Source organism: Apodemus sylvaticus, chromosome 9 (genome assembly GCF_947179515.1).
Source record: "Apodemus sylvaticus chromosome 9, mApoSyl1.1, whole genome shotgun sequence".
Lineage (NCBI taxonomy): Eukaryota > Metazoa > Chordata > Mammalia > Rodentia > Muridae > Apodemus > Apodemus sylvaticus.
Window position 1 is genome coordinate 77,333,568 of NC_067480.1, and position 18,364 is coordinate 77,351,931.

The following is an 18,364-nucleotide window of genomic DNA, read 5'->3' on the forward strand; positions in this document are numbered from 1 at the left end:
GTTAGTTTGGACTCAAGGGAAATTTAAAAAAAAAAAATAGGTTTTTAAACCAAGGGTTAAACCAAGCATAATGATGCTCAACTGCAGAGTCTCAACATTTTGTTACAGTGTCTTTTAGTAATGTCATGGAAGCCTCTATAAATGAGGGGATGCTGGGGGAAGTGGCAGCACTGGATATTAAAGCGGCGAGGTGTAAAGACAAGCATCTGCTCCTCCGGCTTACACTCGCAGAACTCTGTCTCTGTGCTTGGCCCATTTGACTCACTGCTGAGTTTTGACTTCCATGAAGACTCTAAAGATAGATTTCTAGAAAATTCCCTGGAGTTCTAATAAGCCATTGATATTCAGAGACCACCCCCCACCCCCAGCTTGCAGACTCAGGTCACTGGTGTTACTGAAGTACAAAATCGGGGCTGCTGAGTCAGCAGCCCCCGGTGCTGGCTGGCTGCCTGTTTGAGGGTATTTAAGGAAATGTGTTAGCTCATCTACACAGAGGCCCAGGTTAGGAAGCTGCTCACCGTGACAGTAAGTACTCAGGCTAACATCACCGCCACTTTCTTCTTGAAGACTGACTTGAGTTGTTAAAAGATGATTAGAAACCCAGGTGACCAGGTGCTTCATTTTCCTAACCATGCTGTCCTAGATGTAGGCCCTTGAGCCTTGGAACTTCTGCATTTACTCTGGATCTGAGCTCCCTTTGCAATAGGAATAGCTTGGGGTAACTATTGCACACCTGTAACCCCTGCACTTGCAAAGCAGAAGCAAGAGGATTTTGAGTTAAAGGCTAGCCTGGACCACTTTAATAAATTATAGGTCAGCCTGCACTACAGAGAAAGAAGCTAGGAATAACCAATAATATATAGGTTTTCAGAATCTCAAATGAACATATTTTCAGATTTCCTGGCCTCTATTCTAGGTTGCTTTCTATTGCTGTGATAAATGTTGAGCAAAACCAACTTAGGGGAGGAAAGGGTGCCTTTTGTTTACATGTCCCAGTCACAATCTGTCACAAAGAGATAATGGGGCAGGGACAGAAACTGGAGGAGCACTGCTTACTGGCACTGGTGTGCAATACCACCCCAGGCTCTTCCTGTCATCCTCCATGGCTCAGTCACTTTGCTTTTCTTAGAGCTAAGGACCATCCTTGCACAGAGGTGGTACCACACACACCAATAATTAATCAAGAAAATGTTCCCTAAAGACTTGCAGACCAACTGATGAAGACATATTCTCAATTGAGGTTTTCTCTTCCCAGATGTCTCTGTGTTAAGTTTACACACACACACACACACACACACACACACAAACCAGCCCAGCCCCCATGGTGATCGGCTTTAATTGTCACCTTGACAAAACCTAGAGTCACCTAGGAAGAGAGGAATTCTCTATATCTTGTGGATTTCTGAGCTTGTCTGGAGGGTTGTCTTGATTATTAATTGAAGTCCCATCCCATTGTGGATGGTACCAGTCCCTAGGCAGGGCTCACGAACACTCTTAGAAAGGAGAAAGCTAGCTAAGAGCAAATAAGATACGCCTGCAGGCCTTTATTTCTCTCTGCCCCTGACCACAGGTGTGATGTGACTGGCTGTGTAACTTCCTGCCTTGGCTTTCCCTTAATGATAAGACTGTGGCCTTAAATTGTAAGATAAAACTTTCTCTTCTATTCTTAAGCAAATGTATGAGTACTTGTTACATATACATACATGTCCAGGTGCTGGGACATAACAGAGGTTACAAAAGGCCAAGCTGATGTCCTCACAGGGTTCTTTGGAACCCTGTATCCAAGATGGAGAAATATGCAAGTGCTGAGGCCTCTTCAAGAGGAACAGGCTTTGAAAGGTAGAAAAGCCTGGGTTCATGAGGATGGGAGGAATGAACGAGGCTGGGACACTGCCTGAGATGTCCCCAGTTCTAGAGGGTTAAAGGGCTGGGCTCTGCAGAGGGGAGGTGGCAGCTGGGAGTCCATTGGAGAGTTAAGAGCAAGCCACGTTTCCCCCACAAAAACCACCGTAGCTGATGTGAGTGCTATGAATTGTTGGTTATAGAGGAATAAAAACAGCAAAGATGCCTGTGAAGTTGGGGAGGAGTCCTTCAGGGAGGTAGCCTGTCAGAGAGGCGGATGGTAGTAGGACCTGAAAGGCCTGTGGGGTTTGGCAATGCCGAGGTCACAGGGTAGCTATTCATAAGTTTCAGATTTGGAAGCAGAGCCCAGTCAGGCATTCAGATGACACTCAGTGAGGTGTGGGCAGGGCCCACTTCCCGTTGCTGCTTCTCATTGGTTTCTTTTCTTCTTTCTGTTGTTTTGTTCTGGTTTGGGGGATTGAGCCTGGGACCTTGCACTGTGAGAAAAAAGTCCTTGCCATTTGAACCATATACTTTTAGTGATAGGCTGACCTTACCTCAGGTCATGTGGGAAGAGCTAGTATATAAAGGAGAAAAGCCATCAGTGTGGGTAGGTTCACAAGTGGCCAAGGACACACTGATGCAGGAGACATAGAGAACAGGGAAGTCTGTAGTGGGTTGGTTTGGCACTGCTATGTATTCAAATGCTAAATACTATATCCCAAGATCTGGTTGCTGCAAGAAGAGCAGATCCTCACATATGCCAACTTTTGTTGTGTTGCCCCCTAAATTATCTCTGCTTGGTTGATAAAGATGCCTATAGTCAGGCAGAAGAGAGGTAGGCAGGGCTGAAGATTCCTTGCCTTGGTGTCATAGACGGGGACCAGGGGATGGAGAGGAAGGAGGAAGAAGTCACCATGTGGTAGGTGGATTGTGGGCACATAGCCATGAGGGCTGTCCTGTTGGAGTAGAAGCAGCCCAGGTGAGACATGCCAAGTAATATTTTGGGGTTATTGACGGGGAAGTAGACAAAATAGCATAAAGATTTGATATGCACCCAGCTCTAGTGCTTTTAAGTTTACTGTAAATATAAAAGCTTTTGTCTTTTATTTGGGATCTATATAATCAAAGTGGGGTAAGAAACTCCCAAGTAATAGTTACCACAACATTTTGGCACCCAACATGGGACGCCATAAGTGAAAGTTAAGTCGTTCTTCCTCCCAGCCCCATGCTCTCAGAAATAAGACTCGGACTCAAAATATATTTACAAGTACCTTGGCCATATAGTTAGGGTCTTCTCTGACTAGATTATTATTTACAATAACCTGTCTATTCTAGTCTACATTCTGCCATGTGACTGGTTACCTGTGCACTAGCACCGTGCATCTGTCTCCTCACATCTTCCCTGGCAAATCTCTAGCATCTGGCACCATCACAGAATTCTTTCTGTCTACCAATGTCCCACCTCCTATTTCCTGCCTAAGCCATAGGCCATCAAACTTTTTATTGACAACTTTTTATCACATCCATACAGGCACAAGATATTTTCTCTACACTTCCCCTTTTTAGCCCATTAAAAGGTTCTTTCCTTTTAAATATAAACTGAATGCAATAATAATAATTATGAAGACTATCAGAGAAGTCCTTGGAGTTGACTAGAAGATCTCCATGGCTAGCTTTGACATCATCTCTGGCTATGAGAGTAGAAGATGTGTCATGTAGAGGAAAATTGGCCCTAAGAGGAACTGCCCATATGTTTGGCCTTCCTTAGGGCCCTGGAGGCATGAAAGTGATGTGACCATTGTGGGAGGGACCTGCAGAGAAGAGAAAAGGAGATCATGACAGGAGCATGATGAAAGAAGAGGATAGTGCACTAGACAAGGATGAGAAAGCTCAGTCGTCTGCCCACCTTTCACAATAGATCCTTTGGCCTTCCCTCCTGGGGTGTTTCTTGGTGCATTCTAGCACATTCCTGACATGCTAACATCATTACAAAATCTTTTAAAAGTGTTTTGTATGCATGTGTGCATACGTGCATGTGTGTGTGCATGTGTATGTACACCGTCTATATGCCTAGTGCCCAAGGTGGTCAAAAGACTTCAGACCCTCTGTAACTAAACTTACAGGAGGTTGTAAACCATCATGTGGGTTCTAGGAACTGAACCCCAGGCCTCTGCAAGAGCAATTCGTGCTCATAACTGTCTCTTTAGCCTCAATCCTAGCATCATTAATTGCTATGGGCAATGATAAACAGCTGTTTAACATGTTTCCAGATTAGCTGACTCCTGCCCCCCCCCCCATCATCCATGTACTTCTTGTACCCGTTCCCTTGGTGAGCATGGGTCTTAAGGTACTGAACTGTGATTTCAGAGTCCCAGTCTCTGTCATGTACCTCCCGTCTGCTCACCCCTTACCACCTGCCACCTGTTCACCTCATCCTGCAGTACAGCCTGCTTCCTGCCATAGTCTTGATTGTCTTCCCACTGCTAGAAAGCCATGATACCACAACACAGAGTAAAATGTTCACATTCCAAATGCTCTAGACTCATTCAGAGCTAGCCCTGATACTTCATAGTGCAGGATACAATGGAGGTAATGGTAATGTAAACGCATGTGGTAAATTAAAATGCTGATGAGCATATGAGAACAACATGGGCTCTGCAACCAGGCTGCCTGGATTTCATTTTGATTTGCCCTTTACTAATTGCTGGATGACATTAGGTGAGTTGCCCATCTCTCTCTACCTCAGTTTTCAAATCTGAAGCATGAGTATTAAAAGGAAATGCATGTATATGATAGTTGTTTTGGTCATCAGTTCGATACGATCTAGAATCACCTGAAAATCAAATCCTAATGGGAGATTATCTAGATCAAGTTGGTCTGTGGATGAGTCTACAGAAGAAAGAAGACATCTTAATTACATAAACTGACATGGATGGGACCATTCCCTGGGATTTGGCTCCTGGCCTGCATATGAAGAAGTGAGTTAATTGCAGGCACGCAAGCATTCATTCTCTCTGTGTTCTTGACTGTGATGTGATTCGTTGTTTAAGCTTCCTGCTGGCTTGAGGCTTGGCTTCTCTCAGTGTCGGACCGTGACCTGGGAAGAAACCCTTTCTCCCCTGACCTGCTTTTGACACAGCAACAGAAATGAAACCGGGACACTGGGCGTAAGGATTAAGAAAATGAATCCAGTGTTTGCTCTTCTTGCATAGTTTCTGATACTTCCTCAGTTGTCCACTGTGACTGGCTCCCAACCATTTCTGTGTGCACAGATTCAGGCTGTGGGGGTGAAGAAACAAACTGAAGTATGGTACATATTTGATTCCACCACACGTGTGCTCAGCTCTGAAGATGGCCACACCCTGAGGGGTGATTTGCTGGAATAGTGGGAGTGTGTCATCCGTGGCGGCCAAGTTGGCTGGGAGGAGCTGGGTTTCAGGGAGTGTTTATAATGTCTTGAGCAGACCTGGTGGAGATCTGCACATTCTCTGGGAAGCAGATAAATTCTCTGTCTATGCCAGACGAGTAATCCCCTAGAGTAACGGAGCAGACACAGTTTTGACCAAAAATATGTCAATGTGCAGGATACCAGTTTAGCCACTCAGCTTGGTTTGCCCCAAATATCAGTTGTCTTTTGTGGCATTCGCCTCTTATGCTCTGACGCTCGTGTTTCTGTAAGCTGGTCATGAGGAAGCTGCAAACTTTACTTCTCGTCGGATGATGTACACATGAAAAACATCCACGTTTATTTTGTCTGCCTTGAAACAATATTTCTTGAGAACAGCTTTAGTCAGCTATGTGATTTCCTTGGTAACCACCCTGTAACCTGGCCAGTGCTGATTGGCCTGGAGGTGGACACTTGACCTAAGCTTGGCCAGAGTTTTCCTCTGAGATTCTTTTTTTTTTTTTTAAATTTAAAAGTTCAATTTTTTGATAATTCCATTCATGAGTACTGTATGTCATTTATACTCCCCCAGTTCCCCTTTCCAATACCTCTCCTACTCTGTCTTAAGTTTATGGCCTTTTTATACTTATCATTTTATACACACACACACATACATACACACACACACACACACACACACACACACACACCTCTATTTAGAGTTACTCGTACAAGCACAGGTGTCCAGAGTTGATCGTTTGGGATTGGATACCCTGCCAGGGGACTCATCCTTGAGAGGATGGACTCTCCCTCTCTTAGCAGCTATTAATTTCCTGTAGCTTTTTGTTTTGGGGTGGGGGCTTGTGAGGTTTCCCCTTTGTGTTGTATGTGGACTAGTGCTGGGATTATGCAGGCTGCATTTAGGCAACCTAACTGTTGCATTTACATCCTGTCACATAAAGAGGAGAGCAAGTGCCCTGGTCTTCTGCCCTTGTGTCTTTGAGGTTTTCCTTGAGCCCTAGGTTTGGGGTTATGTTGTAGATGAACCACACCACGTAAGCCAAGCCCCTGCCGTATTTCCCTGTGAGTATCAGGAAGTTTATGGTTTCTGTCTCTGGTGTCTACGCTATTGGCAGACAAAATGGTAAGCTGGCAGTGGTCATGTTTCTGCTAAGATGAAATTTGCCGTGGATAAGAATGCTGATGCCAACAAGTACAAGTGGGCGGTGGTGTGGGGAGGAGGATGCTCTGGCAGGGCTGTTCCAGGTCTGCTCATTACCTAGTGTGGAAGCTCTCCTGTGCCTCCCCGCTGGCCCCAAGCCCTGGAAACTCAACTCTGCCTACTTCTCTTCTGCCCAGTTATTGGCTGTCCAGCCTTTTTAATTAGCCAGTCAACTTTAAATTTGGGAACAAGGTTTACACAACGAAGGCCAGGATTTGCGAGAATGCACTCCTCTAGATAGGAAATGGATCTAGGGGTTCAGAGTTTAGCATCTGTATACATAGCACCATACCAACCGCCAACATTTGGCCACTGAGCAACCAACCTCTCTAGCCCCTTCCTTCTGTTCTTAAGGAGGTTTGGCTTGCTGAGCTGCTGCAGCACACCTGCCTCCCTTGTGCTTTCTCCCAACTTACTAGCAGAGGATCAAACGCAGCCCACGGGGTTGGGGGTGGGGGGAATCTCAGAACCAGCAGGAGGCATCTCAAATTGGGTATAGGCAGTTCAGGAAGAATGAAAAGGTTGATTCTTTAGGGTTTCTCAGATGATACAGCACACAGGGCGGCAGAATAATAATGTGCCACCCAAGATGGAAGAGTAGTGCCAGTTTTGGTTCCCTAAAACCTAGTCCCATCCATTATAGTACGGATTCATGGTAGGAATAAGATGATTGATCGAATGAATGGGTGAGCATTACTATTCCCATGTTAGATATGATCAGCTGATTTGAGGAGTAAGCAGTAAGATGCAGTGCTAGGTTTGAAACTTTAGGTCTTCAGGCTATTTCCCCGAGATTCGTTCCTAGAATTTGGGGTCACCTAGAAAATGCCACCACACCCACAACTGCCACCACCAACCATACCACCACCACACCACCTCACTACCACCACCTACCACCACCACCACACCACCACCCACACCACCTCACCATCACCACCACCACCATGCATCTCTGTGGTTCTTCCTCATGGCCTGCTCATGTGCACGCAGGAATGCCTGGCAAAGCACTCCTTTAAGAAGCTAAGTGTTAATCCATCCCCACAGGCAGCTTGAGATGAGAGCTCCAGTTCTCATAATTTAGAGGCTGGCTTTTCAGAAAGCTGCATCAGTGACAAAAGTGGGAAGGGTTGTGTGCATGTGATAAAATATTCACTGTAAAGACTCATGGAAACTGCAACCCAGAACAGCAGATTTTGTGCCTAGTCCTGACATAGCTCTGTCAGGTCCCCAGTAGGAACCCATGAATTATGAGGAGGGCTAGAGCGGACAGTAGTTTTGTCTAAGGTGCATTTGGGTTGTATTATATGCCTCAGACTCTTTCCATCATTTTGTATTTTAAATTTAAAAATAATGTGTATGGATGTGTGTGGGTATATACATGAGTGGAGGTGTCTGCAGATGCCAGCAAACCACGTTGTATCATTGTGTCATTTCAGGTGTGGGTGTTGGGAACCAAACTCCAATCATCTGTAAGAGCAGTATATAGTCTTAAACACCAAGGCTCTTCTCCAGGCCCCCATCATTTGACATTTTATATGATGTCTCATGCTTGATAGCAGCTATATACCAAGTAGAACTTTCAGTCATTACAGAAATCTTCTAGATAGGCACCAACCAGTAGGGCTGTCCCTACTGATGACTAAGAAATTGAATGTTTTCATTTGAATTAATTTTATAGCCACATATGGCTAGTAGCTGTTCTACTGGATTAAAAAAAAAGGCTCTTTTAATGTTTTTTAAGCAGCAACTTTTAATTTTCGGTGTTAATTAGCTGATGATTTACAGGCATTTGCCAGGCTCATCATAAAGATTGATACTCCAATGATTTGTTAAAGATAAGTCAACCAGCTCTAGCTCTAACTTCCCCTGAACAGTATGGAGCCTTTCTCCACACAGGGTGGAGAGTCTGTCATCTGGGCAGAAGAAAGCACCAAGATCCTTTGGCCTCACCCAGCTCCTCCCTAGGTCCTGGAGTTAATGTGTAGGACACATGGCCATAAATCCTTCAGCTGATTGGCTGAGGCCAACTGCTTTGCAGAACTGATTTACTTATGGAAAGTCAGCTAGTTGTGGATATCAATCATATCTTTAAATTACCAGTTTAGCAACATTTAAGTTAGCATAGTATTTTACCAAGCAACTGATTACCATAGTATAGACAGGGTGACAAAACTAACGGTGGCACCTCTCTTGTTAGGTTCAGATGACAGCCTGGAAATTGTCTCTGACAATTCTTTTGCCTGTGGTGCTGTGTGGCTTGTCCCATTGATCTCCAGTGTGAGCAGAGGCTTTGTGATAACAGTCCCGTGTTATGCACAGCTGTTATGACTTACGCAGTGAACTTGACCCATGTCCCAGTTCTCGGTGGCTTCACTGTGGCTGGTGTATGTACTCTAAATATAGCCATTCTGAAACTGAATGCCTGCCAGTTCGTCTAAGATATCTTGGGAATGTCACATGTGTGCATTAAAAATTATTCCTTGACTATGTAACCAAAGTTGATTTTTTTTCAATAAATTGAGACTCTTATATATTTTCATTTCAAAAGATACCTTTTCTCTGACATCCTGATTCTGGTACCATGGAGATTTTTCTACCATGATAGAAAGAGTTGGATTACATCTTGGCTCATTCCAAATGTCAGTGCTCAGCTCTCGACACTTACCCAGTAGTCCGAAGACAGCAGGGGTGAGGGTGGGGTGGGCGCAAACGTACGTGGAATTAGACGTGGTGTCTTGTGGGCATCTCAGCAGAGGCTGTGTGTGTCAGGGAAAGACTCAGTCCAGGGTGTTCAGGATGAGTTTGGTGTTGCTTCTAAGCTCTGGGAAGTTTGACAGGGTTCCTCTGCTGCAAGGGCTTGTTTTAGAAGCCTAATAGAATGCATGCAGACACACTTCATAGAAGAGTTAGACAGTGTTAATTGCTGTTTTGCCTCATTACAGTTGTGATTGTGCACGTGGTCGTCTGGAACCTTCACAGCTGAGGTGACCAGATTACTCACAACTTTGCCTTCACACTCATTCGATCGTGGAGACTGTGGCAAGGTGTGATGTTCTCATGGTGTCCAGCTGTAGAGGTGGAGTAAGGTGACCTTGGTTGTGTACAGCCTGGTGAGGGATAGATCTGGCAGAGTGTGGTTGAATGTGTGTAGGGAGATAGGGAAGGGAGGATCTGAGGAAGGAGAGACCCGAGTCTCCAGATTCAGAGGTCCAGTGGCTGTGCTCACTGGCTGTATTGGTCAGAATTTGCAAGAACAGCCAGGGTAAGGCACAAATGAGGGGATGAGAATGATCAGTGTTGAAACTACATGATTAGAGTCCCCAGGAGAAAGAGGCTGAGGAGAGCTGGGGGCCCTAGATGAACCCTGCTCAGTACCCAGAATACCCTCCATTATCAAGTGTTTGAGACTTGTTCTGGGACGGTGTTGAAAGGACAAATAAATGAGAAACAGACAAGACCCTGTTTGACTAGAGACTTGGTCACATGACTTTACGGGAGAGAGAACATGTGCATTCATGCAGTACAGGTGTTCACACAGCTGCAGGTATGCATTAAGCATGGCTACCCAAGAAACCATCACCTCATCACTGTGCACATAACAGTGCAGAACACCCCAGGCCTGCTGCCCAGGGCCCTCCAGCATGCAGACACAGGATATCCTGGACTGAATCCTGAACTACAGTGTTCAACTCAGAATGACTGACCCTGTAGGTCTGAAGTACTAAGACTCCACAATGCTCACAAGTTCCCAGGGGACACTGATGCCCAAGGGACCTCGCTCTGAGAATACCAACTGAGAGAATAAATTTAGTACAGAGTAGTTCAGGGCACAAGGGTCTGAGGGAAGCATGGAGTGAGTGCGGAACCTCTCTCTTTCTACCCGATGGCCCCAGCAGTCTCTGTGTGGCTACCAGAGGTCCAGACTGACAGAAGAGTCCAGGAATCAAGGCCAATGCTAGTACCTTTGCTAGGCCCTGATCACATGGCCACTTACCATGTGCTGTCTGCTTTGAGAGATTCCTGGTTTTTCTGCTTAGAGATGACACCAAGGCACTGAAAGTTTGTCTCACCCTCTGTGATTTTCCAGGGCACTCAGCTTGGCCTTTCTGAGCCTTCAGGCCCTGCATTGCCCTGGCTCCACTGTAAACATCCAAGGAAGGGGCTGCTTTCTCTGTGGCGAGCTGTCTGCTCAAGTCATGTGAGGACTGCCCAACTTCTTGCCTTTCTCCTTTGCCTATTTGGCCTCGAAGCTGAGAGCTATGCTGCATGGGGAGTAGTTTCCCTTAGCTGAAGGGTCTTTAATGTAATTACCTCCTCGCTCTTTTCTTTTAAAGTTCGTGGTGTCTTTCAGAAACTTTCCTAAAATAATTTCAAAACTAGGTGAATATCATAGATTAATAATAATTGAAAGTAGGGACTTTGGGGATTTTTCCCCTCCCATATTATCGTTATCTGCCTTTGAAGAGGAATCTGAGCCAGAAGTAGGCCTGCGCACATGTGCAGGAGCACCTAGCTGATGGTAGAGTGTGTGTGTGTGTGTGTCTGTGTCTGTGTGTCTGTGTGTGTGTGTGTCTGTGTGTCTGTGTGTGTGTGTCTGTGTGTGTATGTGTCTGTGTGTGTGTGTGTCTGTGTGTGTGTGTCGGTGTGTGTGTGTTTGTGTGTGTGTCTGTGTGTGTGTATGTGTCTGTGTGTGTGTGTGTCTGTGTGTGTGTCTGTGTGTGTGTCTGTGTGTGTGTGTCTGTGTGTGTGTATGTGTCTCTGTGTGTGTGTCTGTGTGTGTGTGTGTGTCGGTGTGTGTGTGTCTGTGTGTGTGTGTGTGTGTCAGTGTGTGTGTGTCTGTGTGTGTGTGTGTCTGTGTGTGTGTCTATGTCTGTGTGTGTGTCTGTGTGTGTGTGTGTCTGTGTGTGTGTCTATGTCTGTGTGTGTGTCTGTGTGTGTGTCTGTGTGTGTGTGTCTGTGTGTGTGTGTTGGTGTGTGTGTGTCTGTGTGTGTGTCTGTGTGTGTGTGTAGTGAGGGGGTTCTTTATAGAATAGCTAACACTGTGATGTGGGTAACACTGCTGGACCTGGTAGAAGAAGGGAGAGTAAAGAAAGGTAAAGAGTACAGGTGTTCCATCTGTGTCTGTCTGTCTGTCTGTCTGTCTCTCTCTCTCTCTCTTTCTCTCTCTGTCTCTCTGTCTCTCTCTCTCTCTCTCTCAGCTAGTGACAAGAGCTGCTCTATGCCACGAAGGTCTAAAACCCCAGGATGTGCCAGCCAAGATCAAGTTGTGTTTCTTCTTGAGATTGTTCGCCTCAGGTTTTGCTCATAGTAACAGAAAGCTGACTAACAGCCCAGCACACAGCATGGCAGACGTGCATAGATTTAAAGCCCCGAGAGACTGTCACAAGTCTGCTTCAGCCCAGGCCTGGCTGTGAACTCTGGCTCCCCACTGCGAGCTTGCAACTTTCACCCCTAGGCCTCACCTAAAATGGAAACAATGATACACAGAACACAGTGTAAAGGTCAGCACAGGGCCCAGCGCATAGTGAGTGCACAGTTCATCTACTATTGCTAGGGCTTTGTCTGATTTAGGCTAGACTTCATAAAAAGACTGGCAGGTGCATCTGCAACTGGTATAGATTTTTGTTTTCTAGATTTTCCTGTGTGGAACCAAGATGACATGGTGTAACATAGGATAGTTGGTCTGAGGAAGGCTGCAGAGGTCACTTCTCCAGTAGCCCCATGCAGGTACTTTCTGCTGATTTCTGATTATAGCTGAGCACTGCAGAGGCCTTGAAGGTTCCTTAGCAGTCAGAGGCTCAGATTTCCTCAGCTTCCAGGCTCTCCTCCACTGGCCCCAGGGCTTGAGCACTCCGGCTTGCTGGGGAAATCTCTGGAAGACCAGCTCCTAGTTTCTGCTGATTTACTTGGTTTCATTATGCTATTACTTCCAGTTTTTCTTTCAGTGTCCTTCCTACTAAATTCAAATGCCTGGGGCTGGTTTCCTGGAAAGCTCTTGTGTCACAAGATACTTGTAGTTCGATCTTGTGTTCCTCTTCTAAGCTTAGGGAGTGAGGGGGATTAGCTTCCGGGTTCCTTGTATGAGATGGTGTGCACCAGGGTTTGGGGCTCAAAGGGCCTAATATGAGCTGTGGGTCAGGGGTGCGTGCTCTGAGGGTGCCATGGCTTCCTTCAGGCCTGAGGGCAGACAGCACTGGGAAGGATGCCCATCAGAGTCTCCACCTCGGACCTCTGCCTGAAGTACTGCCTACAGCAGGAGACGCTTAGGATCATGGCTGCCACCCAGCTGTGAGGGCATGCAGAGCAGCTGTGCCCAGTTTGACCTCTGGCCTCCTGGGCCGGAAGCAGGCAGTAGAGGAGAAAAACATAAGCTATCACCACGTGGACTTCCTCCTTCAAGTTCTAATTATCTTAGCTAATTCTTTTAAATCCTTTGTCCGGACTCATAAAAAATGAAATGAAACCATCAGGGATCTGCTCAGCTTGTAAAGAGCCTTCCACTAAAGCCTGAGGACCTGAGTTGGGATCCCCAGAACCCGTTAAAAGTGGAACAAGGCGATCCAGGCTGTAATTCCACTGCTGGGTATTACACGCATGGGTAATACGCGTAGAGACACGTAGAGACACGCGTGGGTCTCCCAGCTGTGGCTCCCTGCAGCCCATTGGCCAATCAGTCAAACAGATGAGTTTCATTGGGAGCTTCGTTTTCAATAATGAAGGTAAAAAGCAATCAAGAGAAGACATCTGGTCTCTGCATTCAAGTGTACACATATGCATTTGTACACACACACACCAAGAAGAAAAAAAGGAAGCGAGAAGAAAAAAAAAGACATTGTGACAGTAAGAAAGCAGACTCAGGAGGATCTTTAGTTCCAGGCAAGTTGAGGCTTCATAGTGATACCTTGTCTCAAAAATTGGAAAAAACAAACAAACAAACAAAAAGAATAAAGAGGTAGCTGAACAGTATTGGAAAAAACAAACAAACAAACAAAAAGAATAAAGAGGTAGCTGAACAGTAAAACTATTTGCTGGTATTGCAGAGGGTCTGAAATCAGATCTCAGCATCTATGTCAGGCAGCTCATAACTGTATGTAACATGACATAGACACACACACACACATACACACACACACAAATGAGAGAGAGAGAGAGAGAGAGAGAGAGAGAGAAAGAGAGAGATCTTCAATAAATAATCAAATGCTTAAGTATCTCCAACAGTGAGACCCACCAGGCCTGACTTGCCTCTTCAGGCCTCTCTGTAGCTTGTGTTGACACTGGGGATGCACAGTGGTCTCCGTGCCTGGCATGTCCCATTTACAAAATTTCCTTTGTCTCCCTTGTCTCCCAGGTGCAGGAGGCCGCAAGTCGGGGCTTGAAGTTCGTTAGTGTGGTCCCTCAGTACCAGTCCCCTGTGAGCTCAGCAGGCAGCAGGCGATCGATGCCTGTTGCCAACAGTGTTGAAGATGCCAGGGATGTGAAATACACCGTTGGGGACCATTCATCCTTGGAAAATGATTCTCCAAAGGCTGCAGATATGGATGCTGTCACTGCGGGAGTGAACCGAAGACCGGAGCCCAACTCAGAAGAGAATGAGGCTGGCGAGTTTCCACTGCAGGATTTGAGGCCAGCGCTGGATGGATCAGAGGGTGACCCCTCGAATGGGCACGAAGAGCTGCCCTCCAGGAGTAAGTGCCAATGGCAGGAGTTCTGACCTGCTTAAAGAGATGCTAACGCCTTTTTAGTATTCCCCGGGGCCTCTTAGGGAAAAGGAAATGAAATTAGTATGTAGACCCGGCAGTACATCAAACAAGAGAAAGTTTATCCAGTCGCTATCTGGGCTGCACAGCTGTTTGCCCACTGCAGCTGTGGACCAAGGGGGGAAGAGCAGAGCCCAGTGACTTGCAGCTACTCCAAAAGTGGCTTCTAGATGAAATAGACTCCTTCAGTGCTCCTGGTTGCCAGGACTTCTCCACCCTCACACCCACACAGAGACTGTGAGCCATTCTCCAGTGAGCTTGGGCATTCTGCTTCTGAATGTCTAAACAAGAGAGGGAGAAAGCCGGGAGGGCATGCCACGGAAGAGTAGTGGCTCTGCTTGCTCGGAGGGAAACATCCTGATGGCAAAAAAGGAAGCACATGCAGTGGACAGATGGGCACTATGGAGAAAACGCTTTGTCACCCCTGTGGGTCTTCTCTGTCACTGATAATGCCCATTTGCATTGATGATGTCACATAACAACCCATCCGTAACAGGCAACATTTATTAATACTTCCCAGTTACCAGACTCGGTACCATCTTCTAAAGGGGCCACCTCTGTCTTCTCTACGCACTCTTATGATTCAGGTGTGCTCTCTTACCACATCTGGCTGGGATCTGGCACCCCTGGCATAGGACCACAGGTAGAGTTGACACCACCCACGCCTCCTCTCTACTTGGCCTTCCTAGTGTAATAGAATGAAAAGCTTCCTGAAACCTTCTGTGACTCTCATAGTCTCCTTTGCTCTACTTTTGCCTGGAAATCACATCCATTGTGTGGGTCCTTATGTTAGCAATGGGCCCTCTCTGGCTTGTAGAAGGTGACCATGACTGGCATGTAGAAGACCCACAAAGCCACATTAGGGCATCTGTTTAGACCTTTCTGAATCATGTTCCCAGTGACCATTTCTGCTCTGTATTAGCTACTGTTTGAAATTGGTCTCTTTCAAGTGATACGGGTGCTTGGACAACAGGGGCAGTGAGTTGATTTTATTTTGTTTATTTATTTTTTGCTAAGTCAGTACTTCTTGAGAAGAAAATTACGAGATGGTCAAATCTGAGATCTAATGGCAGGATTTCCATGAAAGGGGGTGGGGGTGGGGCTGCCTCAATTCTGAGATAATAGTAGAGCTATCATTTATTCAAGACCTTGGTCTCTGGTTTAGAGCTACTGATAGGATATTTTACTTCGCTGGGGTAGACTACTGCCTCACCCTGATGGTGAGATGGTGGGTTAGATCTGGTGTAATGGTCCTGGAAGCTCCATCTTGAGACTGGTGCCTGAGCATGCTGAATTCTGAGAAGAATTCTCAGAAGAATTTAAATGACTGCAGAACCATGGGGAAGATGAGAGCCCCAGCCAGGCATGAGACCCAGGAGGAAGGGATAGCAGCCGTGGGAGACAAGCCACACCACGGATAAGAAACCAATGTCTGTCTACACCTCCTAGCTAGGTGGTAGTCGGGTCTAGATACATGCCGCTAACTTCCCCAAATGAGCTAGTATTCAGGATTCTGGCTGCACAGTGCTACCCCCTCACAGATTCCTGACTTTTAAGAAGAAGTGAGACAGTTAATCCTAAGAGTCTATCAGGATTGTGGATCCTGTGTTCCAGAACCCACCTTTCTCCTAGACATCAAGAAGGTTCACTTTCTGTGCTTGACCTTTAATCCTGAGAGGCCTTTCCTAGGACCCTTCCCAGATGTCCAATACCCCCTTTCTGCTCTGTGGCTCCTTGCCTTCCTCCATTGCCCAGGCTCTACTATGGCTAAAGATTGGAACCAAGCCCTCCTGTAATGCCCAGAACAATTTGGCCTGAAGCCTTCCATTTCCTGGGGTCCTTGTCCTTTTCTGCAAATTCAAATTCTTTGCACACTGGTGGGTTAATGTGTCCTAGAGGTCTCAGTCCAACAGTGACTGGGAAGTGGGTTTCCAGCTGGAGATAGGCCAGGGGCTTGGGCTGCCAAGCCCATTTTAGTCTCCCCAAGTAGACAACTGTCTCTCTCTGTACATCAGCCCCGACCTTGCCTTGCAAGCAATCACAGCACACTCCTTCCCTCTTCAGCTTTTTAAAATCAGTTGGTAGACACACGTTACTAGTGGAGGGCCTTGGTCCAGTTTTCCCCGGGTGTTATCTCGATTACCCTCACCGCAACTATCACAGGAGATGCTACTGCGGCTCCCAGCTCCCAGACAAGGAAAGTTCCCTTCCTGAAGGCTGGCCACCCAAGGACCCTGTCTTCACAGGCCAAAGCCCTTATCTGATCCAAGATTCTCTCCTGAACCTTTCCCTGGGGAGTTTAGCTGTTAATGTCCCTGGGGCGTCTGCTCACTGCCCTGCCCTGAAAAACACTCACAGGGCACCCAGTCCCAGTTTCCCCATCCCATACCCTGCTCAGTTGTCTACTTGCCTTTCTCTCGGCCCATACCCAGCCCCCTAAGGAGGTCAGAATGTTTAAGTCTCTTTCTGCAATCACAGTAAGACAATTTTAAAAGATTCCAGAGGTTGCCTCCCTTCTTGCCTCTGTTCTTCCTCTGTTGATTTGTTTCTAATGTAGGAAGCAGCTAGCAGTGGGCCCAGTCAGGGACAGTTCCCAGTGGTCTTTCAGGAGCGACAGGGAACAGGGCGGGGCTGAGCCCATCCCTGCCTGGTGGTGCAGGTGTTACTGGCAGAGCAGGTGGGCTGACCTCATTCCTGCATGGTGGTCCAGGTGTTCTACCCGTCTCGATCTTCTTGTTCATTATTTGGATTTCTTGTCTGGGGACTTCCTGTTGATATGAGGTTCGTGTGAGATACTCCCCAGGATTCCTTATAATACCTTTGATCAAGAAGCAAGACTCTTTTGTGTGTGTCGTCCAGAGCAGAGGTGAGGTGCCGGGCAGTCAGATTTGAGCTTTTGTGCTGTGTGTTTTTCTTCCCGGAGCTCATGGAGGCAATTAGACTTTGTCATTCTGCCTCCTCCACCTGAGCCACTTGCTGCCATGTCTCCGGGCTCCCACTGAGTCCATGAACAAATGTCCCCAACTACAGCCACCTGAATCTACTTTGTATTCTAGTAAATTAACCTTTGACTAGATTGGGGCATGAGCCCAGGGTCTGAGAGGATTGAAAGACCCCGAGCTCTGAAACTCACTCTCAGGGATTCTGAGAGATATGCCTGAGCCTCCCGTGGAAATTAAGAGCATCAGGTATCATGGGAGGTCACACCTGGCTGAGGTACCTATGTCTGGGTATGGTGTGTGCTCGTGAGCTGATTACCATTGGTTGTGCCTTTACATGCACTGCTTTCTTCCCTTTGCCGCTGTGTCAGGTGACCCCACTCTGCATCAGAGGTGTCCTGCTCTGGCACCGTGCCTTTGAGAAGTGAGCGGCCTTCCGCAGGTTCAGGGATTTGATGAACTTTTCCATCACAGTTCAGCAGCCCTGCCTTAGTGGAAGTCACTCATCTCAGTTCCCTCTGCCTGTGACCTGAGCAGCTTGCAGTCCCCACCCGGCTATACCTGGCTCTCCAACTCCACTGACTGCCCCAAGTCTGGCTTACGATGCCCACAGTTCACATCCAATTCTCAGTCGTTTCTTCCGAACCCCAGCTCTCCTTGGACACTGAAATCCAACCATCCCTGTGGCTCGGTCACGAGCTCCAGCTCTCTGCTTCTGTAAGCGCAGACAAGCTGCAGGCTTCCTTCTGTGCTATAGCTCCACCCAGGCCCAGGTGTGGAGCGCAGAACAGCACACCTTTTCTTTGCCCACTTGCCTATAGCATGGCAAGGGCCATCAGCCTAGCTGTGCTTGGCCAGTGCCCTGCCTAGTTCTCCATGTTCTCTGTTTATCCTGCTTATGTCCATCACAAACATGTGAGGCACCCACTGTGGTACAGGGACCAGGCATAAGAATTCCAAATGAAACATGGCAAGGCCCCATGTCACGGGGCAGGACAAGAAGGCGGTCAGTCTGGTGCTGTTTGGCTTCTCTGCCAGCCTACTTCTTAAGCCATTCCCACAAACAATGCCTTCCTCTGGGACTTTCCCACATCTGGGAAAAGCTTCCAGCTGGGGTCACAGTAGAGTTATAGGGCAACAGAGAACATTTAAACAAACCCGGGGCTCTCAGAATCCTTGGTCCTTGCTCATATGCAAAATCTCTTGGAGTTTGGAG

General features: G+C 47.0%; 1 protein-coding gene across 1 annotated transcript in view; it reads left to right on the forward strand.

Annotated features, from left to right (window-relative positions):
* The window catches only part of Rftn1 (raftlin, lipid raft linker 1), a 208,808-nt gene that overhangs the window by 129,652 nt on the left and 60,792 nt on the right, over window positions 1-18,364 (forward strand). The window contains exon 5 of the mRNA XM_052191941.1: window positions 13,801-14,137. Coding sequence (XP_052047901.1) covers window positions 13,801-14,137 — 337 coding nt within the window. The remainder of the gene's footprint in view (window positions 1-13,800; window positions 14,138-18,364) is intronic.